Genomic DNA, 26,307 nt, shown 5'->3' with positions numbered 1-26,307 from the left:
CCCTTGGGAATTTTTATATTCTGATGGTGGCAATGTAAACCACTGAAAACTCTTTAGAAAACAATTTGGTGGGGCACCTGGGTGGCTCGGTTGGTTAAGCATCTGACTTCAGCTCAGGTCATGATCTCAGGGTCCTGGGATCAAGCCCTGTGTCGGGCTCCCCGTTCATCGGGGAGTCAGCTTGTCCCTCTGCCTCTCCCTCTGCTAGTGAGTGCTCTCTCTCAAATAAATAAACAAAACCTTAAAAAAAAAAAATTGGCATTGCTATGTGAAATTGAACATGCATATCCTCCATGATTCCACCAACTCTATTCCTGTTTATTTCAGAGAAATTCTTGAAGTAGATACCTTAAAAATATATAAATAGCCCAAACCAAAACGACCCGAATGTTCATCAATAGTACGAAATAAGCTATATCCGAGAACAGTATTGTGGCAATAAAAACAAACTGATAATAGCTATGTATCTTAAAACTGATAAACCTCAAGATAATGTTAAGAAAGAGGAGGAGGAGGAGGAGGAGCAAGGGGAGGATGCGGAAAGGAAAGAAGGAAGAACACATGCAAGAAAAAAGAAAACAGACTATGATCCCATTTATATAAAGTTCATAAACAGGCAAATAAAAGAAGCAAATAAAAACAGGAAAACCATGACATTGAAAGACTGGGGATCACCATCAAGTAGTTTCATATTACTGCTACTGTAACACTAAATTCCCAACCTGCCCTGTCAGTTTTCCCCCACTGGGGTTGTTCAAATCAGGTGTCCAATTTGCTTTGTTAAACAAACATTTCATGAGTTAAGACTATCTCTACCCTAAACAAGCCTACGGGAGAATGTGTGATAACATTAACAAAAGCCTATGAAGTATTCAGTACTATGCTAGTTGTTTCCCAGTCGTTATTTTTTTCAAAAGAGCACAAGTATTTAATAATAATAATAACATACTAATAAGAAGTACCATTCATGCCAGGTGCTGTGCGAGGGGCTTTATAGTAACTTTATTTTAATCCTCACAACAATTCTATGAGATAAATACTATTATCGCCATGCCCAATGGATACTATTATCATCCTAATAATAATGAAAATATTTCATTAATGAAATGTTTCATTTTTGAAATATTTTTCACATTTTTGACCCCTACTAATGCCACACACTGGGCTAAGGCTTAATAGTCATTCTAATTTACTCCTCACAATAACCCTCTGAAGCAGGTATTATTATCATCCCTACTGGATATTATTACCATCCCTAATTTCTAGGATAAAAAAAGTGAGAGGATGAGATAACTAAGAAAAGGCAAAAATCAAGTAACTCATCTAAGGTCATACAACTAATAAAGGACAGAGCTGGAATTTAAACCTCTGTCTGTCTGACTCTAAAGCCTATGTTAGCCACTTTCTCACTCATTATTTTATTTAATATTCAGAAGCCCTATAAGGTAAATATAACCTAGGAGTTACGAGTATAGTTTCTAAAGACAGAAAGACATGGGCCCATGTCCTAGCTTACCTGTTTCAACTGAGTGAGGACAAGCTCCTCAATCTCTGTGAGAGGTATAGTCCTTTATCTATAAAATGGTTTTTAAAGTACCTATGGGTAAGTGTGAAAGGGTAAATATGAAAAGTAAATGAAGTAATGCATGTAAAGAGCTTAACAATGCCTGGCACACAACAAATATTCAGTAAATTCTGGATGATATCATCATTATTTTATCATCACCATCTTCTCCATTTTATAGTTTAAAAAACAGAGACAGGGACGCCTGGGTGGCTCAGTTGGTTAAGCGTCTGCCTTCGGCTCAGGTCATGATCCCAGGGTCCTGGGATCGAGCGCCGCGTTGGGCTCCCTGCTCAGCGGGGAGCCTGCTTCTCCCTCCCTCTGCCTGCTACTCCCTCTGATTGTACTCTCTGTCAAATAAATAAATAAAATCTTAAAAAAATAAATAAAAAACAGACATATACAGAGGGACAGTAGTTTATGCAATGTTACAAAACCAGTTAGTATCAGTGAAAGGTTTTAAACAGAGGTATAATCAGCTTCAAAGTCGGAACTCTTTCCCGTTTCCCAAGGCATCTCATGAAGCCATAGGAAGCTCACCGGACAGAGGGAGGTCTCGGAGATCTTCAGGGAAAGGAAATCTGAACTGAATGCTGCAATACAACTTGAGTCCCTCGGATAAACAAGCGAGTGAAAGGTACCACAAGCAGAAGGAGCAATATAATGAGCAGTATGGAATATCTGAGTAGATACAATTATTTCAGTACAGTTGGGGCCCAGGGAGGAAGGGGTGAGAAAGTCAGAGTCTGCATATGAAACCTCAACATAAAATGTAGCATGATTTTGAGGCACTGGTTCCCAAAGTGAAAGCTGCAGACCAGGACATCAGCATTACCTAAGAATCTGTTACAAATGCAGATTCTTGGACTTGTCACAGATCTGAATCAGAAACTCTGGTATCTTAGGGGCACCTGGGTGGCTCAGATGATTAAGCGTCTGAGTCTTGATCTTAGGGTCATGAGTTCAAGCCCCACATTGGGCTCCACGCTGGGTGTGGAGCCTACTTAAAAAAAAGAAAGAGAGGGAGGAAGAAACTAACTGATGTGGGTCTTTCAAAGTCCTTGAAGTGATTCTAATATATGGCTGACATTTGATAAGATGATTTTGAGCAATGATGGAATGTGATGTTTTCAAAAATAATGAAATCATCCTTTATCAGTCAAATAATTCAGAAGAGGGAGAGGACCATGATGTTCTGAATTCATAAGAGGGAGAGGACAATAATATCTGAATAGGCACTAGCTATTGGTTTTCCTTTGACAAAATTATTCAATTTTTAGGTTACTCTATTTACAAATCAAATTTCCTCTACGCTTCATCTTAAAAATACATTCCCAAACAGGCTTACATTGTAAATCTTTTTTTTTTTTTAATTTATGCCAGAGGGATCTTTGTTTTATGCCCTAAAAAGTTGTTAAAAAGAAAAACACTGCCCCAAATGGTGTCAAACCAAGACTTAATACCTAATCTGCATATTCAACCTGCTAGAAATGTAACCTTTAACCAGTCAACATAGAACTTCTGGTTACTGCTAGGAATTTACTGAAAGACCCTTTCCACTCCTCTTAGGGAAGTAACCTTGTCTAAACAATGCATTCCTTGCTAATAAATTCCTTTCTTCTTCTTCTTTTTTTAACGCCCTCTCTCTGCCTTTAAAAACCTTCCTCTTGTGTAACTCAGTGGAGCTCCCCTCTACTTGTTAGATGGGATGCTGTCCGATTCATGAATCATTTTTAAAAAGCCAGTAAGATCTTCAAATTTACTCAGCTGAATTTTGTTTAACAGATTTGGTGACAGCAATGAGATCCAAAGCAAACTTCTGAGAGAATTCAGGAACAATGAAAAACACAGGCATGGCGTCCTGCAAACCCTTTTGAGTTCACTGTCTATCTGGCCTTTTTTTTTTTTTTTAAAGATTTTATTTATTTATTTGACAGAGAGAGACACAGTGAGAGATGGAACACAAGCAGAGGGAGTGGGAGAGGGAGAAGCAGGCTTCCTGCAGAGCAGGGAGCCTGATGTGGGTGGGGCTGGGATCATGACCTGAGCCGAAGGCAGAAGCTTAACGACTGAGCCACCCAGGCGCCCCCTTTCTGGCCATTTCTGAGGGCCATTGGTAAGTCCTTCATGGTTTGATTCTGCTCCTTTTCACTCAAGCTACCTATCTAATTGGCTTTCCAGTCCAGAGTTCACAGGTCAGTCTAGACTGACAAGGGGCTCCTAGCAGAGCACCAGTGTTCACAGCCCAGTCCACAATTCCACATTGGAATTTCTTCCCCAAAGTTCCAGTCTGAAATCCCCATTTACTAGAGCCTGCTGGTTTAGTGCTGGTGGTGCACAAGACCTTCTCTTGGCCAGCCCATAGTAACATCTTTTGGTTCCTGCTGGTATGTTTGTCTGTCTGGTTTTGTGTAACAAAGGCTTAGCTAATGAGGTCCTTGAATTCTAAAGAGTCAAATGTACCACCTTCTGGCACATCTGCTTATTTTATGTCCAAAAACAATGGAGCCGGGGGGCGCCTGGGTCATGATCCCAGGTCATGATCCCAGGGTCCTAGGATTGAGCCCCGCGTCGGGTTCTGTGCTCAGCACGGAATCTGCTTCTCCCTCTCCCACTCCCCCTGCTTGTGTTCCCTCTCTCTCTAATAAATAAAACCTTTAACAAAAAATAAATAAATAAATAATAAATCAAATAGAAACTACGGAGCTGGGTACACTGAATATATAAGAAATGGCAAATTTTTACAAAAAACAACCTAGAATTACAATGGCCCTGATGGGGAATGTTCCAATTAGATAAGATCATTTAAGAAGTACACTTGAGGGGGGTAGGGGGATGGGTTAGGCTGGTGATGGGTATTAAAGAGGGCATGTTCTGCATGGAGCACTGGGTGTTATGCACAAACAATGAATCATGGAACACTACATCAAAAACTAATATGTAATGCATGGTGATTAACAATAAAAATTTAAATTAGAGTTCAAAAAAACAAAAAAAAGAAGTACACTTGAAAGCAATGGCTCCCAAAATAAACAGAATGGGATACCTATTTTAATTGGCAAGCAGAGGCTTCCAAAAGGTTCCACAATTCCAAAGTAGTTTCATTGAAAAATTTATTGTAAAAGCCTAAAGAAAAATTAATGTGAGGGACTTAAAACAGGACTGTTAACTCCCACAGCTCTCTCTTTCCTCCTGAGTACTCATTCTACTAATCCTCTGTCTGAACTGTTTTTCCACTCTGAAGGGACTACACAACCATAAACATAGTCTTCCAAGTTAATGGCCTTACAGACAACCCTGTATCTACCTTCAAAGGAGGGCCCCTGTATAGAACCCTCTCAGAGTTGATGAAACTGAGGAATTTACTGGTAAACTGCTACATTGTTTCTTTAAACAAACAAGGGTAACCTCTGGTAGATACCAGAGTCCACAGAAGGGATTACAGAAAAACTGACAGAAGCCAGTGAAGGGTGAAAATTCTTAGTAGAATCCCTTCTTCTGAATCTGTCTGTAGTGCCCAGCTGAGAGAGGAAAATAAAAGTGCACCCTATCCCTTCCCTTCCAAATCCAAACCCATTGTTTATTGATCCTTTCTCTCTCTGGGATAGCTACTGTCTTCTTGCTTACACAACTGGGCCTGGCACATCTGCTTATTTTATGTCCAAAAACAATGGAGCCGGGGGGCGCCTGGGTCATGATCCCAGGTCATGATCCCAGGGTCCTAGGATTGAGCCCCGCGTCGGGTTCTGTGCTCAGCACGGAATCTGCTTCTCCCTCTCCCACTCCCCCTGCTTGTGTTCCCTCTCTCTCTAATAAATAAAACCTTTAACAAAAAATAAATAAATAAATAATAAATCAAATAGAAACTACGGAGCTGGGTACACTGAATATATAAGAAATGGCAAATTTTTACAAAAAACAACCTAGAATTACAATGGCCCTGATGGGGAATGTTCCAATTAGATAAGATCATTTAAGAAGTACACTTGAGGGGGGTAGGGGGATGGGTTAGGCTGGTGATGGGTATTAAAGAGGGCATGTTCTGCATGGAGCACTGGGTGTTATGCACAAACAATGAATCATGGAACACTACATCAAAAACTAATATGTAATGCATGGTGATTAACAATAAAAATTTAAATTAGAGTTCAAAAAAACAAAAAAAAGAAGTACACTTGAAAGCAATGGCTCCCAAAATAAACAGAATGGGATACCTATTTTAATTGGCAAGCAGAGGCTTCCAAAAGGTTCCACAATTCCAAAGTAGTTTCATTGAAAAATTTATTGTAAAAGCCTAAAGAAAAATTAATGTGAGGGACTTAAAACAGGACTGTTAACTCCCACAGCTCTCTCTTTCCTCCTGAGTACTCATTCTACTAATCCTCTGTCTGAACTGTTTTTCCACTCTGAAGGGACTACACAACCATAAACATAGTCTTCCAAGTTAATGGCCTTACAGACAACCCTGTATCTACCTTCAAAGGAGGGCCCCTGTATAGAACCCTCTCAGAGTTGATGAAACTGAGGAATTTACTGGTAAACTGCTACATTGTTTCTTTAAACAAACAAGGGTAACCTCTGGTAGATACCAGAGTCCACAGAAGGGATTACAGAAAAACTGACAGAAGCCAGTGAAGGGTGAAAATTCTTAGTAGAATCCCTTCTTCTGAATCTGTCTGTAGTGCCCAGCTGAGAGAGGAAAATAAAAGTGCACCCTATCCCTTCCCTTCCAAATCCAAACCCATTGTTTATTGATCCTTTCTCTCTCTGGGATAGCTACTGTCTTCTTGCTTACACAACTGGGCCTGGCTTTTTGCCAGCCTGGGACATGCAAGTTATTAGTTCTTTTTTTTAGGCAATCTTTGGGAGTGACTGGATTTTGGGATCTTTACCCTCTTTGGTGCCCTTACCCAAGAGGGGTTATTCAATACTGCCAGAAATATTTAAAAATAAAACCCTGTACCCAGAGGGAAAGAAACCAATTGAGGATAATGTAGTTGGATAGGTGGATCAATGTATGATGTCATTTAGGTTACAACCCAATTCTTTGAGGAATTGAAAGCAACTGTCCTAATCTTGCAAATTTTTTGCAAAACAAAAGTCAGCTCTAGAGGCAATCCCCAAACTCCCTTATTTATCTCAAAAGACTTGTAAATTATTGGCCTTAGGAAAGCAAAGTCCATCTTGGAGAAACTTAAATTCTTTCAGTCCCTTGGAGTTATAAACACAGCTCATAATCACCTGACTCTAAAGGAAGAAAGAAAGGGGAAAAGGTCTTTTTAAAATGCAAACTGCTAAAAGGGCTCCTAGACTCTAGAAGTGTCTGTCCTTAAGATTAATTCCAGGGTCATGGGATGCCTGGGTGGCTCAGTCGGTTAAGTGTCTGCCTTTGGCTCAGGTCATGATCCCAGGGTCCTGGGATCGAGTCCCACATTGGGCTTTCTGCTCAGCGGGGAGCCTGCTTCTCCCTCTCCCTCTGCTGCTCCCCCTGCTTGTGCTCTCTGACAAATAAATAAATAAAATCTTAAAAAAAAAAGATTAATTCCAGGGACAAATACAAATCTTAAAAATCTTCTCCACAAATATTAGTAATTATAAGGTCTTTGCATTTATGTTTGTGTACATGCTATAAATGTGAGATATTGTGCTGCCTCTGGATAATACTGCTAAAATTAATCTGTGAAGGGCTCTAATACTTGGTTTGAAGACAAGTGCTTATAAGGATTGGGCATTCTAAAACTTTCAAAAAGACAGAAACTAACCCAAATGTCTTTCAAGTTCATGTAATCTGAAAAAAATATTTTATATAAAAGCTAGTGTAAGGTTTATGGTTTAATGAAAATAGATGTGTTTAGAGTTATCAACACCAAATATAAAATTTTATTCTACCTAAGTTTATTAGCCAAACAAATTCATATTATCTCTTAACAAGATCTACCAACAAAAAAATAACAGGTTGGGATAATGAGGGATACCTGGGGGGCTCAGTCTGTTAAGCGTCTGCCTTAGGCTCAGGTCAAGATCCCAGGGTCCTGGGATCAAGTCCACATTGGGCTCCTTGCTCAGCGGGGAGCCTGCTTCTCCCTCTGCCTGCCACTCCCCCTGCTTGTGCACTCTCTCTCGCTCTCTATTGGACAAATAAATAAAATATTTTAAAAATAAATAAAGTACTTAAAAAATAGCTTGGTATAATGGCTGACTTTGTCTAATGTTTAATGAGATTTTATAGGTAATCTAAACATACTTATTTTAAAAAGTAAATAAATGTAAGCAAGACAAAAGTTTCAGCAATATTTATGTCTACTTAAATAGTTTACCCAAATCTTTTTGGTAACCTAAAACCTTAAAAGTTTTGCTAAATTAGGTTAAATGATAAGTTAAATTCTTTAAATATCTAGGTCATTTCCAAATAAGATAAAATACTATAACATTAATTACTGAACACAGGTTTAACTACTTTGAGCTTATTACAGAGAAACTAAAAGATATTCGGATGTGTTAGTGCTACACTGGAAAAATGAAAAAGGCATATGCTTCTAAAATTAATATATTCATAAATTTGCAAATCTAAAGAACGCTGGAGGGGCGTCTGGGTGGCTCAATCGGTTAAGCAGCTGCCTTCGGTTCGGCTCAGGTCATGGTCCCAGGGTCCTGGGATCGAGCCGCACATCCGGCTCCCTGCTCAGTGAGAGGCCTGCTTCTCCCTCTCCCACTCCCCCTGCTCGTGTTCCCTCTCTCGCTGTGTCTCTCTCTGTCAAATAAATAAAATCTTTAGAAAGAAAGAAAGAATGAATGCTGGCATAAAAGTTCACGATTGCTTACTTAATCGCTTTCACTAGAAATTAAGGTTTCCAAGAATTAAGAACTCTAATAAATGTAGTTAAGACTACTGGAAATAATAAGGGAAACAACTCTGCATGCAAGGAAAGTAGGATTTGTGTGTTTTTGATTAAGAAAAAATCTGAAAAATAGAAATAACATTTTTGTTGAAAGAAAATAAAGTAATTTTGTCCTAAAATGAAACTGGTTATTTAGTTACTTATTTTTGAAACTGGTTATTTAAAGCGGGAAAACTGAACAAAATCTGAATGTAAAAAAGAGCTGTAAAAAGTTTGTGGAAAATAAATCTTCAGAAGGAAATTTTAATGTGTGATCAAGCTTTCATGCACAGCAGTAGCGACAGACTCTATAAAGATTGTGACACATGGATAAAATCCACTCAGCTTCTGCAAAAAATGGCCCCTTGTTGTAACAAGACAACAGTATGCTCCTGAATCAGAGAAATTAATACGGATAAACAATGCCTATAAATGAACAGTCGGAGCTATGGGAAAACCAAGACAGCTGTTTGGCTCTTCCTAGCTTTCTGACAAAACCCATTTTTCGGTTTTTGTATTCCTTCACCCACCATGGTGCATTTAAGATGACTCAAATTAAAAACAGACACTGGTGGGGAAACGTTTCTAAAATTGTAGATGGTCTATCAGCAATGTCTGACTTGTCAGGTCCATAATCCTGAAAAAGCTGTTGTCTCTAGGGGCCTCAGACCTCCTCCCGCTGGACCCTTTGAACACCTACAGCTAGATTTTATTCATTTGCCATTTCATATGAGTTATCAAGATGTCCTTGTTCTTGTATGTATGTTTTCCAGATGGGTTAAAGCCTTTCCCTGCCACAAGGCTGATGCCCTCACAGCGAGGACCAAAAACAAAAAAAAAAAAGTTAAAAAAATGTGTTTCCCACTTGGGATATAACTTCTGTAATCTCCAGTGACTGAGGCACCCACCTCACTGGACAGATCATAAAAACCTTGCAAATTTCTTGGAATCCCATCAATATACAACCTCCTGTTGATCCTTTGTTATCTTATGAAAAGTACAAGCTACCGTAAGCCTCTAACGTCTTACGTTGAAGCCTATCAACAGGTTAAAGAAGTCTATCTGGATCCGAATTCAAAGGTCACAGTTTAGAGATAGTGATTAGGCATTTTGGAAACATGAGAGAAAAACAGCTCTTGAGCCCTACTGGAAAGAACCTTACCAATTGCTCCTGGCCACTGACACTGCTCTGCAAAATCAGGTGTTAAGCCTTTAGTACACATCACCCAGCTAAAGGCTCCACATGACATCCAGCCCTATACAGACACTGGAGACCTCCAAGTCAAATTACAAGGAAGAGAAGTATGTGACGTCAAGGTAAATTGCTTCCACCCATGATGGATCAAGACTTCAACAGAACATGAAACCCTTTCTCCTTTTCCTTTCCTTTCCTCTGCCACTGGCCTGGAAAGATAATGCCTTTATCTTTATCTCTCAGGCCACTGATAAGGGTGCCAACCTCTGGAATTTATAACAACTTTTTATTTCAGGCTAGAAGAAAATCTAACTTGGCTCTAACTTTTTTCTTTTTTTTTTAAGCAGTTTTTTTTTAAAGATTTTATTTATTAAATTGACACAGAGAGAGAGACAGCATGAGAGGGAACACAAGCGGGGGAGTGGGAGAGGGAGAAGCAGGCTTCCAGCCAAGCAGGGAGCCTGATGCGGGGCTTGATCCCAGGACCCCGGGATCATGACCTGAGCCGAAGGCAGTCGCTTAACCAACTGAGCCACCCAGGTGCCCCTCTTTTTTTTTTTTTAAGGTTTTTTTATTTATTCATTTGAGACACAGAGATACAGAGAGAGAGAGAGTATGAGCAGGGGGAGAAGCACAGGGAGTGGGAGGAAGCAGGCCCCCCGCTGAGCAGGGATTCCCAATGCAGATGCGGGGCTCGATCCCAGAGCCTGGGATCATGACCTAAGCCAAAGGCAGACGCTTAACCATCTGAGCCACCCAGGCACCCCTGGCCCTAACTTTCTACAAGCAAAATAAGACAACTTATTGGCCAACTCCCCTGAATTTACATCATGAGTTGAAACGACCTACCAGGAAGCTTGCAGGATTCAGGATTCACTCCTTTTGGCAGGTCCCTACTTCCTCTGTTAGGGATAAATGTAAATGAGGCTATGATCAGGAACTTCTTAATCCTTGAAATTGTTGCAGAATCTGCTACTAACACAATAGCTACTCAACAAAGGTATCTTTAGACTCTGGCCAAAATTGTTCTTGATAATAGAATAGTCCTTGATTATCTTTTAGGTGAGCACATAGAGATAAAGCAAAATGTTATGAACTGTGAATGCCACACAAAGGATCAACAAAAGCTACCAGAAGTACAGAGTGGTAGCTGAGAGTGGCGCTAATGCTATAAATTCTAATCGCATCTCCCAGTGAAGCTGAGAGTCTGATCAAAAGGGGGGGGTGGGGTGGGGATAATTGTTAAAAGGAAAACCACAGGCCCAAAATGGTGTCACTTAGGTTAAAGCCCAAGTCAAGAAACCAAGGCTTAATACCTAATCTAATTGCAGTTTCAAACCACCAGGCATGTAACCTTTAACCAGCTGACAGAATTTCCTAGTCAATACTGAGAATTTACTGATAGACCCTTTCTACTCCCCTCAGGAAGGCAATCTTGCCTAAACAATGCATTCCTTGCTAATAAATTCCTTTCTTTTACTTTATGCCCTCTCTCTGCTTTTAAAAGCCTTCCTCTTGTTTAGCTCAGTGAAGCTCCCCTCTACTTGCTAGATGGGACGCTGCCTGATTCATGAATCATTTAATAAAGCCAATTAGATCTGCAAATTTACTCAGTTTAATTTTGTTTTTTAATGAAGTCAAACTTATACCTATTAAAACTAAGTGTTCTTAGAAACCATGATAATCCTAACTGCTTAAATTTTATCATTTCTATAAATTTTGGAGGATGTTATAATCAATTTTCTTCTTTTAAAGGTTTATTTTAGAGAAAGAAAAAGTGCGTGTATGTATACGCGCACACGCTGGGAGTAGGGGCAAAGGGAGAGAGGAAGAGAGATTCTCAAGCAGACTCCCCGCTGAGTGCAGAGCCTGACGGCGACTTGATCTCACAGCCCTGAGATCATGACCTGAGCTGAAATCAAGAGTCAGATGCTTAACCGACTGAGCCACCCAGGCACCCTGTCAATTTATCTTTTAAAAACAGAAGTTTTACAATTCCATGAGTTTCACTTCAATTTTCTTAAATCCAAGCAAAATTAAATGTTGCCTCAACCAAAGCCACTCCACTTCTAAGTACGTTAGATACCAAGGTTCCTTATGAGATTTCATTTCGAATGAGAGTCCCACAATAAGAGAAGCTTGCAAACAACTGGTCTACAGGATAAAATTCAAGATCTTTCGCATAAAATATAAAGGCCCTCCAAAGCCTGGTCCCCATCAACTCTCAAGCTTTATTTCCCACTACTTCCTGCCTAGAAATGAACTTTCTGGTAACACCAAACTGCCTATAGTTCCTCATAAATACCACAATTTATGAGATGCTTCTCATCTTTGTGAATTTGTCCATATTGTAACTTCCAGATGACTCCTGCCTGGTTTTATTTTATTTTACTTTACATTTTAAAAATTACATTAGGCTATGGGAAACAAATGCCACATTCTGGGCCCAGTGGGACTGAGCTTGGGTGACTTTTACTACATGGTGGAAGGGCAGGGTCCATAGGTCAGGTGTAACAGGGCCGAGTTGTTCCCTAGGTCCTTTTGTGCCCCCAGGTTGGGCCAGCAGTCATGCCACAAGAAGCCTGCCATCCCATCTCTTCTTTTTGGGTGCTGTAGGACTAGAGTTAGACACAGGCTGTTCCCAGGAGTAATGTCTCCTGATGGCTCATTTGGCTAAGGAAGACAAAAACATTCTGGACGGTCAAGGAATAACTACAGCACTCTAGCCATGGGTCACCCAAGGAGCACATTATCCTACAAGTCAAAACTGAATGTTCTTCCCTTTATCTGTTGAGCTACTTATCCTTTAGGTCAATGATTCTCAACAGGAGAGGAAAAGAGGAGCATTTTGCCCCCTAGAAGGCATTTGCAAATGTCTGGAAACATTTTTGATTGTCCCAAGAGTGGGGAGGGTGTTTGCTACTGGCATCTATGGAGGCCAGGGACGTTGTTAAACATCCCACAATGTATAGGACAGCCCCCACAACAAAGAATTATCTGGCCCAAAATGTCAATAGTGCCAAGATCAAGAAACACTGCTTTATTTCTCAGTTTGATACCACATTGTCCAGGAAGGCCTTCCTGAACACCCCAGATTACCTCTTCTTGGTTTCCTATAATACTTAGCATTGTATTGTATATGAATCTGTGTCTTCCATTAGATCATGTGTACCTTTAGCACAGAGACTTTAACACTGTGCGTGGCACACAGTACATACAATATCTAGCCTATACCTCTTAGTAAAAGAATAAACAATTCTCAGTTGGGCACATGGTCACTTAGAATAAAAATTACATTCCCTAGCCTTTTATATATGGCCATAAGACTATGTTATAGCCAGTAGAATGAAAGAAGGGCTACGTGGAAAGGGAATGAAGGAAATTCATGGGAAATGTCCTAAAAATCTATTAAATGCCTCTTCTTATATGCCCACACTACCCCCACCCTACTACTTAGGACACAGATGATATGACTGGAGCTCCAACTTGGACCACAGGGCTGATGGAGCCAAAAACTGGAAGCAGCCTAAATGCTGGATGACTGCAAAGCTTCTAAACCAGCCTTGGTCTGCCTTCTTTTATATAACAGCCACTATTTTGTTTAAAACCATGGCTATTTCGGTCACTATTTTTTGCAAAGACACCTCATCTAAATTAATAAATGATCTAACACCCTACTTCTGTTTTTTGCCATCAAATGCCATCTTCTTCAAGAAAAGTATGAACTGTGCTTTATTATTTTATGTTCTTGTTCTGCGTCTTCTCGTTCTTCACTAACACATTCTGAAATACAATTTTTCCTCTGCTCTTTTCCTTTTGCAACCTGTTTTGCTGTCAGTTGCATTCCTTGTTTATTTAATTACCCTTCTCCAACTAAGGGTTCTCAGCTACCTATAATTTGTAACAGAAAAACAAGTGATTTCCACAACTACTAAAGCATTGCTCTTAGGTAGTATTTGACTAACAACCAGATTTATAAAGCTAGGTTTGCTGCCTTCACAAAGGGTAAGTAACCCAAAATAATTTTTCAAAAACAAAAAAAGTAATATTTATAAAATTCTTCTGGGATATTTTAATCTGAGCCAGTAGAACTCAGGTAATCATAATTTGCATGCTATTAATTTTACACACTGTAGAAGTGATCATAATTTGTGTGAATATCACCTGTCCTTCTCTTAACTTGCTCATAATATTCTTGCTATCCTTAAATTTAGAAAAAAAAATTTTTTTTTAAAGATTTTATTTATTTATTTGACAGAGAGATACATAGCGAAAGAGGAAACACATGCAGGGGGAGTGGGAGAGGGAGAAGCAGGCTTCCCACTGAGCAGGGAGCCCAATGTGGGACTTGATCCCAGGACCCTGGGGATCATGACTTGAGCCGAAGGCAGACGCTTAACAACTGAGCCACTCAGGCGCCCCAAATTTAGAAAATTTTCAGTGGATATTTTGTTATATCCTTCTCTGTTAATTCTGTAAGATATTATCAGAATGTCTGATTTCCAAACTAAATTCCATTTGGGAAACTAAAAAAGAAATGTAATATTCTAAATTTAGTAACTATTCTTTCTACTTAGGAGCATCTCCATTTCCAAAAAACTTTTTTTGCATTGCTTTCACCGATTTACCTTTTTAAAAAGAAAACCACAGGCCTAAAATGGTGTCACTTGGATTACAGCCCCAAGACAGTAAACCAAGACTTAATACCTCTCTTGGCCTGCCCCTGTTGAGTGGCGTGGAAGCAGAGGCTTGTGTGCACTTAAAATTTGGCTGCATCTGTAACCCACCACCATGGAGGAAGTCATTGCTGCTGGAAATATAATGGCTGTTAATACTGCTTTATAAGAGGTGCTGAAGCCCACCCTCATCCACAATGACCTCGCAGGTGGAATTTGCGAAGATGCCAAAACCTCAAGACAAACAGCAAACCCATCTTTGTGTGTTTGCACCCAACTGTGATGTGAAGTTGGTGGAGGCCCTTTGTGCTCTACACCAAATCAACCTAATAAGGTTGATGACAAGAAAGTAGGGAAATGGGTAGGCCTCTGTAAAACTGACAGGGAGGGAAAATCCCATAAAGTGGTTGGTTGCAGTTGTGTGACGGCAAAGGGTCTCAGGCCAAGGACTGTCACTGAGGAATACTTCAAATGTAAGAAATGAACAAATAAAAAACTCGGGTTTTGTTCCTAAAAAGAAAGTCTTTTTTTTAAAAAGATTTTATTTATTTATCTGAGAGAGAGAATGAGATAGAGAAGGAGAGCATGAGAGGGGGGAGGGTCCGAAGCAGACTCCCCGCTGAGCAGGAGCCCGATGTGGGACTCAATCCCGGGACTCCAGGATCACGACCTGAGCCTAAGGCAGTCGCTTAACCAACTGAGCCACCCAGGTGTCCCCCTAAAAAAAAGTCTTAATACCTAATCTAACTGCAGTTTCACACCCCCTGAAATATAACCTTTAACGAGTCAACGTGGGAATTTCCTGGTCAGCACTAGCAAATTTATTGATAGACCCCAGCCATTCCCCTTAGGAGGGCAACCTTACCTAAAACAATGGTTTCTTTCCTAATAATTTCCTTTTTTTCCACTAGCTCTCTACCTTTAAAAACCTTCCCTTTTCTGTAGTCCTTTGGGGCTCCCCCACTACTTGCTAGATGGGACATTGCCCGATTCATGAATAAAGCCAATTAGATCGTTAAAATTTACTCAGTTGTATTTTTGTTATTTAATACTTTCTTTGTTCTGGATCTGATTTCTAGTTTTCTCTGCTTTACTTACCAGAAGTTTCTGAGTGTCAATTATTGTATTCTTATTTGTTCTTTTGTACTTGCCACTGCTACTATATTTTTCCTTCTAACCTATTTGTGTTTAATAGTTGTATATCTTTTGTCTGCCCCAAGGGCAGATTACTTCTCTCTGAATTGTAGCTGTGATTCTTATACTTGCTTCTGTTTAAGGGTTACCATTATAGTGTTTTGTTTTTCTGGCTTTGCTCTTTTCACGTAGTAAACTTGTTGACTGATCCTAGGTTACTTTTTTATTTTAGTCATCCTTAAGTATACCTTGATGCGCTCTTTTGTTATTGTTACTGATGATTTTTATTTGTTCCAGATAATTTCATCGTATCTTAATAAGTTTAAAAGCAGGAACAATGCTGTATACACTAGTAATTTCCTGAATGTACCCAGATGGAAATGACTGAAATTCCACAAAAATTCCACAATTCACGAGACAGAGTTAATATAAATAGCCTCAAACTTTATTTCCATTTCCTACTCCAATTATTTGAGAAGCAGGCAGGCAGTAGATACCATTCTCTAATCAGCAAAATCCTACTGCATATTCAATCACTTGGAGAATTCTACTAGAATCCACCTATTTGTGTAAGGTATTTTCCTTAAAATGCACCCCCCACCTTTCTAAACAAACATTTCTTGAAAGATAAAGGCAAAAAGACATTTAGAAATGCTTCAATCTTTTCTACTCTATTAGTATGTAAGAAATGAAGAGATCAGTGAGTTCTGTATCATTTTTGGAGCCATCTTATTCAAGACTACAGCTCAATTTAATTCGAAGTCGAACAGTATGTGTGAGTAATTTGTTAAAACAGAACATAGTACTCAAAACATCAAAGTTACAACTTCAGTCACTGGAGAAACTAGTTCTACTACTTGAACTTGAAACGACTACCTAAAAACATCAAGGATAAATAGTGTACCTAAAACTCTATAGTTGTACCTTAATGCAGAACTAAACTTATCACCCACCCAAAGCAATCTGTTTTCATCCCTTCCCCACTCATTAAAAACTTTGCTTTTATTTTCAGTTTTTAAAAAAACTTAGCTTATATACAGTAGTCTCTTATGAAGATTCCCTGAAGCACCCCAGAATGAAAGAATGCTTTCTTCCACCAAATTCTTTCAGAGAGGAACTCTTATATATGCTAGCAGGTGATTACCTTTTGCTCCTACTGGAACTGGAACTGACCAGGGAGGCAAGAGGTACCTCTCTGACTGAAAATAACTGGAAATTCCTAAGCAAAGCAAAAAAAGCTTAATTTTCATAGTTAACAAAATAGGGCAGGTAGAAGTGTGAAAGCTTTCTATCACCGTCTTCCAACAATTTCTACATATGTTCCTGAGCCATCTGGTGGTATCTGCAAGCCTTCAAAACTGCCTAAATATTTTCAGTATTTTAGTACTAAATAATACCACAATAAGTATTAAAATACTTATTTTAAACAATTTTCCCAGAATAAAAATATTTATAGAAAAGCAAAATACACACTGACTCTGGGCTATGAATTCCTTATGGTCATGACCTCTCAACTAACATGGCATATTTACAACTTGGTACTTACTAATGGAATAATTCTATGCTTCTGCCTTATCTCCCAGTTAGCTCTTTTTGAGAGCAGGGACTCAGTCTTAAAAGAGGCAGTACAGCCTAGATTAGACCTGCCTCAACCAATGTAGCTGTTTTTATCTGTTTTATATTGGAATTCTGGGAAGATCTGTTTCAAAAAAGAGTTCAATGTTGTTATTGTTTTGTTTTTAGGTTTAAAAAAATACTTGTACCTGCCCTAAAATTAAAAGGACTCAGAATACCAAGTGTTGGCAAAGATGCAAAGTAACTAGAACACATTCCTGTATAGTATAGCCATACATTAATGGTACGGACACTGTGGAAAACAAGTATCCGTTAAGGACATCTAAATATAGAGATATAGATATATCTTATGATCCAGCGATTCCACTCATTGGTATATACCCAAGAGAAATTAATGCTATGTTCACCAATAGTAATGTACAGGAATGATCTTAGCAATTTTATCCATAATAGCCCCAAACTGGAAACATCAAATGTCCACCAATGGAACAAAGGATAAACTGTGTTATATTTATATGCTGGAATATTACATAGTAATGAAAAAGAATCAACTGCTGCTCTTTACAATGTGATGGGTAAATCTAATGTTAAATGGAAGTAACCAGGCAAAAAATAATAAATAGGTATGCTTGCATTTATATGAGTTCAAAAACAAGCAAGACTGTTTCTGAACTTCAGATATGACATCATAGCCCCTCTGGTGATAGAGGCTGGAACAGTGGTTACTTTTGGGTTGAGGAAGATGTTAACCAAGAAGAAGCATAAAGGAGCTTCCTGGGTGCTAGTAATTTTCTGTATTTTTATATGGATGGTGATTATACAGGTGTATACAGATGTAGACATTCATCAGATTATACAGTGAATATCTGTGCATTTAATTATAGGTATGCCTTAATTAAAACTTCTATGGGGCGCCTGGGTGGCTCAGTCATTAAGCGGCTGCCTTCGGCTCAGGTCATGATCCCAGGGTCCCGAGCCCGGCATTGGGCTCCCTGCTCACAGGGAGGCTTGCTTCTCCCTCTCCCACTCCCCCTGCTTATGTTCCCTCTCTCGCTGTCTCTCTGTCAAAAAATAAATAGGCTCAGGTCGATTCCAGGGTCCTGGGATCAAGCCCCGCATCGGGCTCCCTGCTCCGCGGAAGCCTACTTCTCCCTCTCCCGCTCCCCCTGCTTGTGTTCTCTCTCTCGCTGTGTCTCTCTCTGTCAAATAAATAAACAAAATCTTTAAAAATAAATAAATAAATAAAATCTTAAAAAAAAAAACCTCATATAATACCAAGAATCTTGGAATAAGCACTGCAAGTTCTAGTCATGGTTCTGCCACATGTGATTCTTGACAAGGCACAAAACTTCACTGGGTCTCCATTCTGCATACTAAATGTTAAGTAAGGTCTCTTTCCCTTCTAAAATCTATCTATTTGTAGTTTCTATGAATTTCCTCGGTCTTCATGTTTGCCTTAAACATAGTAATTATATATACACATATATGTAAAATAATCTTTTCCTGATTTCCACCAAAATTTACCTTGAGCATGTCGCCTTAATCCCTATTTGAACAGACTGGGGGTGGGGGAGGGGGGTGAGGTCTAACAGGTTTATTTGATACTACTAGAAGGAACCAGCATCAGAATATCTGGGCCAACATACAAGCACATAGAGTGAAATGCTTACCTAGGAATACAGGTGATTAGAAATTAGTTATGGTCTATTATCTGGAAAGAACAATAAACTATGATGACAGTAGCTAGGGCTATAATTTTCTTTGAATCAATAAAAATAACCCAGAACCAGTAAAGTGATCATACCTAATAATTTATAATCAATACCCTGTAGCTAAGTGCAGAAACGCAGCTGTTCCTTTCAAATTATCTACATCAGGAATCGATACTCATTGTACGAGTTCTATACACTGAAAAAAGGAAATCAAGAAGACATTCCTTGGTAGGAGGAAGCAGGGTACCTAAGGGAGAAGTACACTGTTTTATCTTTTCTTTCTTTTTTTTTACAGGGGGTACATATCACTTTTATAAATGGAAAAAAATAAAATAGAACTTATTTATACCCAACTTTCCCCATAAGGAGATGCTACCTGAATTTAACAGTAGTTTCCTTTTTATATCCTTGTTCTAGGTATATAAGTCATCAAATCACGTTGTCAGATCAAGTCAGGGCACCCCAGTCACCACTTCATAAGAAAGGGGAAAAAATGCAATGATTTTAAAAGTATTTGAATCTAAGGAACTTCCTGTATGGATTATGGATTAAGCTTCTAAATTGTGGAGTTCTCTACCCTTTTGTAAAAATCAAGATCCATCAGATGACAAAAGAAGTACTACATGTTATAAAATGTCACAGAAAACAACACTAGCCCATTGAGACCAAGGCATGGATTCTAATTCTGGCCTTTCCATCTAAATTTGAGTGAATCATTTTTACTTTCTGATTCAGTCTTCCTACCTGTAAAATGAAAGGACTGGGTTAGATAAACTTAGCCTTAATTTTTATTACTAAAAATTCCTAAATGCTTAGAATTCACCACTTGCTTACCAACATGTGAGATGCTTCTCACATTAACCTTAATCCACACAAAAGCCAACTATCCTTATTAATAAAAATATCTAGAAATTAGAAATCAGGAGTCACTAAGATTGAATGATGGACATTAAGGCCTAAGGTTTGTGAAAAAGACCTTTCACTGCTATAAATTGGGTCTGCTTCCATCAAAAAAATGAAAAGGACCACAATTCATAAATATACAAATGAATTAAATAAATGAAAGGGTCTATAATGAACTGGCTAGATAATTTTTTTAAAACTCATTGATAAAGTTATATCGATTCCAAAAAAGAGCTGTAGTTTACACACACACACACACACACACACACACACACACACACACACTTTTATTACCTGAAGATAGGGTAAAAAAAAATAATAACATCTACTCACTTTGACAGAGATACTCCTCCAGCTTTCCCAATCATCTCCTCATGATGTAATACTGAGTGGTTCCACGGAATATGAAGGAACTTTAAGAGTGTTCTCATCCACCGTTCAGGATGCAAGACAAGTTGTTCATAGTGAACTAACATGCATTTTTTATAGCCAACCTCCATACACTGGTTATACATGGTCTCTATGGCACGATTCCACTTGGTCAAACAGTCTCTATAGCTGTTCAGGTCAAACCCAGCTATAGTAACTTTCCGAGAAATCATTGAATGTACTGATGCCCGGCCATCTCGGACCATCAGGAGAAATTTGGCATTGGGGAATAACCTAGCAAGGTAAGTTAAGGATTTCAGGGCAAAAGGATCTTTATTACATAAATAAGGAGCTGGTTCCCCATGCTTAACAATAATTTCTAGTAGGAAGGCTTGCATGGCAGAATCCAGCACTTCATCGGTGACACCAGCCTCATCCAAGCGTATTTTCTCTTTACTTGACCGTGACCACATCTGCTTCAGGGCCAGGATTCGGGGAATCACCCTGGTTTCCTCTCCACAGCGAATATCGGGGTGTGCATCTAGCATGGCCCTCATAAGTGTGGTTCCACTCCGAGGCACACCTCCAATAAATATTAAAGGCATATCTTTGTGATAGGCAAAGGTTTTATTGGCTTTGATGTCCAGACCAGTTCGCACAGTGGTCTTTGTGTTCTCCAATTTGAGAGGCTGGCTACGTTCTTCTATTCGGTGATGGCATTCCATGGCGTGTTGGCCCAAGTAAAACACAGTCACAGAACTAATCACCAGACATGCCAATAGTAAGTTCTGCTTCAGTTTTCCAACCATCTTGATGTGGTTATCTTGTTATTAAACAGATAGTCTGCTCAAAATAATTTTCAGAAAATGTTCAGGCCATGGAGATTCTACTGAAGAAAGAGGATCAACATCTAATGGGAAAAGGAAAAAGTTATTTTATCATCACATTAAGATTGTTTACAAAAAAAAAAGATTGTTTACAACTTAGTCATCAGTGATCACCATTACATTTTAGCTAGAAAGAAGCTGAAGCAATCTTAGATACTGTGATATTCTTAGAACACAAGTATACACAAATGCAAGCAAAAAGAAATCATTTCTAATCAGAAACAGCTTGTCTTAATGTAACAATTCTATGTACCTTGCACAGAATGGAAAAATAAAACTATTTCTATCAGTGAGTCATGAAAATATTTAATATGCCCAAATATGTTTGGAGTCTAACCCAAGGCTCATCACTGATACTCACATTTGCTTCACCCCTAAGAAGTCATTATCTTTACATTCTACTCTAAAGAGAAATTACAGAAGAAATATACAACTCCCAAAACTTTAACAAAGATTCAGTTTATCCTGCAAGGCCAGATACTTGGGCTTGGCTGAGGATAAGCTTTGAACAAAGACAGCAGTGCAGTGACCTCTGCTCTCAGGAAACAAAGTCTCATGAACGGACAGATATGCAAACAATGACAAAATGCAATCATTACCTTAGTAGAAATAAGCCAACGGGACAATGAGAGTCTAATGAAAAGAAGCACATAAGTCTACCAGAGGAAGCTATAAAAGCCTCATAGAAAATAAGAGGAAGGGGTATTCTAAGCAGTAGGAACTTGCGTGCAAGTTCCTGTGCACAATGACATGACAGAACACAGCATAAGAGGGAGGGGTACTCTAAGCACTAGGAACTTGCACAATGACATGACAGAACACAGCATATTTAGGTGACAAGAAGTAGTTCAGGAGAGCTGGTGAACAGTGTGTAAAGACATTAATGCATACGTGTCTGTGATCTAGCCTTCAGAAGGACAGAGAAGATTTAGACACAGTTTTCTAAGCTGAAGATACACATGACCAAAGATGTGGATGTGTAGAAGGGCATGTATGTAAAACACATACACTATGTAAAATTTACATATTACATGTATATGTAAAATACACATATTATGGAAACACTAGTTTAGCTGGAGCTAGGATACGTACTATGAAGCAGACAGCAATCAGACTACACCTAGACTAAAAAAATGTACCCTGAATTCTCAGTGGGGAGATGTGATAGTTAATTATGTGTCAACTTGGCTAGGCTATGGAGCCCTGTGTTTGTCAAACACCAAACACTAGTTTGGTTTAGATGTTGCCGGGAAGCCATTTTTTAGATGATTTAACAATTAAATAAAAAAATAAATCAACAGACTGATTAAAGCAGATTAGCCTTCATAATATGGGTAGGTCTCGTCCAACAACTTAAGTCCTTAAGAGAAAAGACATAGTTCCTGAAGAAAAAGGAATTATCTTCAAGACAGCAACATGGAAATTCTACCTGAATTTCCAGCTTTCTACCCTGCAGAATTTGGACTTAAGGTTAACATCAACTCTTACCTGCTGGACTGCTCTATGGATTTTTAAATGCCAGCACCTCAACCACAGGAGCTAATTCCTTAAAAATTCCATATGTCTCCTGACTAATAGTAAGTATACCTGGGGAAATGACTAGCTATACTAAAAAAAGAATACCTTCTGAGAGGCAGAACATCGAGCTATGGACTAGTGAGAGGGTATGCAATTCTCCCCCAAAACCAATTAAAAGCAGGATGAAACTGACGACCCTTCAGTTCTCTGGAAATCAACCAAAGGAATACAACAACCTAAGTAGCATTTATGCTTGAAAACTGCTAAATGCTGAGTAAGAACAATGACAGTCTGTGGCATTCTTGCCTAAGACGATTCCCACTCCATCAGCCACCCACTCAGCAGGACAGAGGTTCTGCAGAGCAGGGCCAGTCAGGGCAAACTATGAAGACTGGTGGCTTTGCTTCCAGGATCAAAGGGAGATCACTCATTTTGGAGTGGTGAGTAACACACATGCTCTGCTGCGCTCTCAGTGTAAGTGATGTTCCAGGCGGCAGGTGAGCAGGCAGGACGAACAGCTCTAGCAGTCTCAGGGTGCAGTCGTGACTGGCAAGTTCACTGCCAACTCAGAGGTGCATGGAGGCAAAGAGGAGACATGAAAGGAATGAGAGGAAAGTAAACACCAGTGCAGATCTGAACATGCCCTGAACTTTAAATGTGCTCCCCTACCCACATGCAGATCCACTGGCAGATGAAAAGTCATACTATCTTAAGACGTTTGAGCAAAACCACTGTCCATTAACCTATGCTGACAGGAAGGCAACCCCTAGAAAGCCATGCTTAAAAATGAAAACAATTTTAAGTGTGTGTGTTTGTGTGTATCTGAGCAGCTGCATCAGCATACATTTATATGAAATGTCCACAGAAGGCGAATTTATAGAGACAGAAAGCAGAGGGTGGAAGCAGGAATTTAATGACAAATAGGCATGAAGTTACTTTTTGCAGTAATGGAAATGTTCTAAAACTGGACTGTCATGATAGTTACACAACTCTATAAAATCTACTAATAAAGTCACTGAATTGGACCCTTACAATGGGAAATCTTTCTTTTTTAAGATTTTTAAAAATTTATTTGACAGAGAGAGACACAGTGAGAGAGGGAACACAAGCAGGGGGAGTGGGGGAGGGAGAAGCAGGCCCACTGCTGAGCAGGGAGCTGATGTGGGGCCCGATCCCAGGACCCTGGGATCATGACCTGAGCCGAAGGCAGCCGCCCAATGACTGAGCCACCCAGGCAGCCCCAATAATGTTTCTGATCAAATATTATTCAGTGGTGATAAATTCAGTGGTAATAGGAATACATTAAATAAATAATGGGTTTTACTGAGAAGAGCAAAGAAATTATCCTAGAAAAATTATCTCATGTTTTCCATTTTATGAACGCTGAGATGAAATAAAAATTCATTTAAGTCTGAACAAAGCAAACAAAACTTACTTAGTGAAACAAAGAGAAGTGCTCTTAGGGAAGCAATTAACTCTAATAATGATTGGTTTCGTTTTAGATAGTTATACAGGAATGATTCCTCTAGCACATTTCATTTGTGGGGTAGCAGATACATAATGCATGTTGCAGGAGAGAAGAACAGTAATCACTAAGAAATCACTCGAAAATGGGAAAGCTTTTTAGTAAAATTTAGTACTATATGTATTGTAAATTACATTTAACTTACCAACCTCTGACCTCAACATGTGATAAATAAATGAGTCTTCTTCCAAAAATTACCTGAGCAACAATTTAAAATTCAATTGTACAGGGGTGCCTGAGTGGCTCAGTCGTTAAGTGTCTGCCTTCAGCTCAGGTCATGATCCCAGGGTCCTGGGATGGAGCCCCGCATTGGGTTCCCTCCTCCGAGGGAAGCCTGCTTTTTCCCTCTCCCACTCCCCCTGCTTGTGTTCCTTCTCTCGCTATCAAATAAATAAATAAATAAATCTTAAAAAAATAAAATTCAATTGTACAAAAACAAGATATTAATAAACCAAATCTTCCCCAAGCACATATGAGATACAAAATATTCACCAAGCAAAAGCTAACATGACAAAACCACTTTACTAGAGCAACCAAGAGTATCAAACAACTTTGTGTTAAAATATCCCAAATTCTCAGTAAAATACATAAAAAGACAAAAACTGGAAATATATTAACATATTTCTGTGTCCAGAAACATAAAATCATCTTAATGGCTGCATAATACTTTACTGAAAGGATCTATAACCAAGCTCATGTGAGTTTGCTCCTTGGTGAGTTACAGGTAGAGACTACACCAAAAGTGGTGTTGTCAAACAAAGGAAACTGTTTTTAGCAAATAAGGAGATCATGAAGAATAACTTCCAAAGCGGTAAATCCCTAAGCAGGGGTGAGTGGGTACCTTTTATTTGGGGTTAGAACAAATATTCAGAAAGGGAAGCTCTGTCATCACATATAAAGGTGGGTATAAGGTTGCACTCTCTTACTTAGAAAACAGGCCTATACATACATCGTATGCTATGTTACTGAAGCTTGTGCTCTTCCTAGGATGGAAGACTTTAACATTCAAGGAAGCAGAGGTAACTGTCAAAGGGGCTATGGGCATGCTCTGAGATCTTGTATAAACTGGATGGGGTTTTGGGCTCCTTATCTCAGGAAAGGAATGTAAGGCTTTGCTTGCTTATGGAACAGAACTGGAATTTTTACCACTGATTTATTGTCTCTGATATGGTTAGGCTATTTCCTGGCCTGGGAGAGACTTAGTTTTTGCATTCCCTTTATCCCATCAAAATTCTTCTTTTTTTTTTAAGATTTTATTTATTTATTTATTTGAGAGAGAGAGAGAGAGAGAGAGAGAGAGAGCACACATGAGAGGGGGGAGGGTTAGAGGGAGAAGCAGACTCCCTGTTGAGCAGGGAGCCCGATGCGGAACTCGATCCAGGGACTCCGGGATCATGACCTGAGCTGAAGGCAGTCGCTTAACCAACTGTGAGCCACCCAGGCGCCCTGTCCCGTTAAAATTCTTAACTACTGGGGCGCCTGGGTGGCATAGTCAGTTAAGTGTCAGACTCTTGGTTTTGGCTCAGGTCATGATCTCAGGGTCGTGAGATCGAGCCCTGCACTGGGCTCTATCTTCAAAATACAGTCACAATCTGACCACTTCTCAACACTTCATTTGCACCACCAGCATCTCGTACCAGGATTATGGGAAAAGTATCCTTACTTCTACTCCTGCTCCCTAGAGACTATTCTCCACTCAATAGCCAGAGGGATCTTTTTAGAATTTAGTCGGAACACATCATTCCTCTGCTCACAGCCTAGTATTGTTTTTCAAAATAGTCTTGAAAAGGCTTAAGACGTCCAACATTAAATCTGTGTTAAATTTCTCTTTTTCTACTGATTTTGTCAAGAAATCTCTATAGGCATCAAAAACAACACTGACAGAGGTCAGGACAATATATCTTCTTGTTTAAAGTAACTGAGGGATGCCTGGGTGGCTCAGTCCTTAGGGGTCTGCCTTCGGCTCAGGTCATGATCCCAGGGTCCTGGGACTGAGCCCCACGTCGGGCTCCCTGCTCCGTGGGAAGCCTGCTTCTCCCTCTCCCACTCCCCCTGCTTGTGTTCCTGCTCTCGTTGTCTCTCTCTCCCTGTCAGATAAATTAAAAAATTTTTTTAAAAATAACATAATTGAGAAGACACCTCTTTTTTTTTCTTCTCCCTCTCCCTCTACCCCTCCTTGTGTTCCTTCTCTCACTGTGTCTCTGTCAGATAAATAAAATCTTTAAAAAAAGAGAGAGAAGACACCTCTTAACATTAGAAGTTTCATAAGGACTAAAATGAAGGCCAACTCCTTCTTTACTAAGGGATGATGTGGGGGAAATATCCAAGCATACTTGATAACTGTGTCAACACAATCTGGATTTTTTTCAAA

The 26,307-nt window shown here is 39.3% G+C and overlaps 1 protein-coding gene across 6 annotated transcripts in view; it reads right to left on the bottom strand.

The window, feature by feature from the left end:
* The window catches only part of TPST1 (tyrosylprotein sulfotransferase 1), a 160,785-nt gene that overhangs the window by 101,647 nt on the left and 32,831 nt on the right, over nt 1-26,307 (bottom strand). For 5 of the 6 annotated variants that reach the window (XR_003610407.2, XM_028109998.2, XM_028109997.2 and 2 more), the window contains exons 1-2: nt 21,493-21,583; nt 19,971-20,916 (exon numbers count right to left, since the gene is read on the bottom strand). Coding sequence is in view for 5 of the 6 variants with exons in the window: in XM_028109998.2 (XP_027965799.1) it covers nt 19,971-20,815 (845 nt within the window). In the remaining variant the exon portion in view is untranslated. Of the gene's footprint in view, nt 1-19,970; nt 20,917-21,492; nt 21,584-26,307 lie in introns of those variants that run through there. The other variant, XM_028109996.2, reaches the window with a different exon arrangement.

Source organism: Eumetopias jubatus, unplaced genomic scaffold, assembly GCF_037043125.1.
Source record: "Eumetopias jubatus isolate StellerSeaLion01/CBP00866 unplaced genomic scaffold, mEumJub1_p1.0 scaffold_12, whole genome shotgun sequence".
Classification (NCBI taxonomy): domain Eukaryota; kingdom Metazoa; phylum Chordata; class Mammalia; order Carnivora; family Otariidae; genus Eumetopias; species Eumetopias jubatus.
This window is presented reverse-complemented; position numbering and strand designations above follow the sequence as displayed.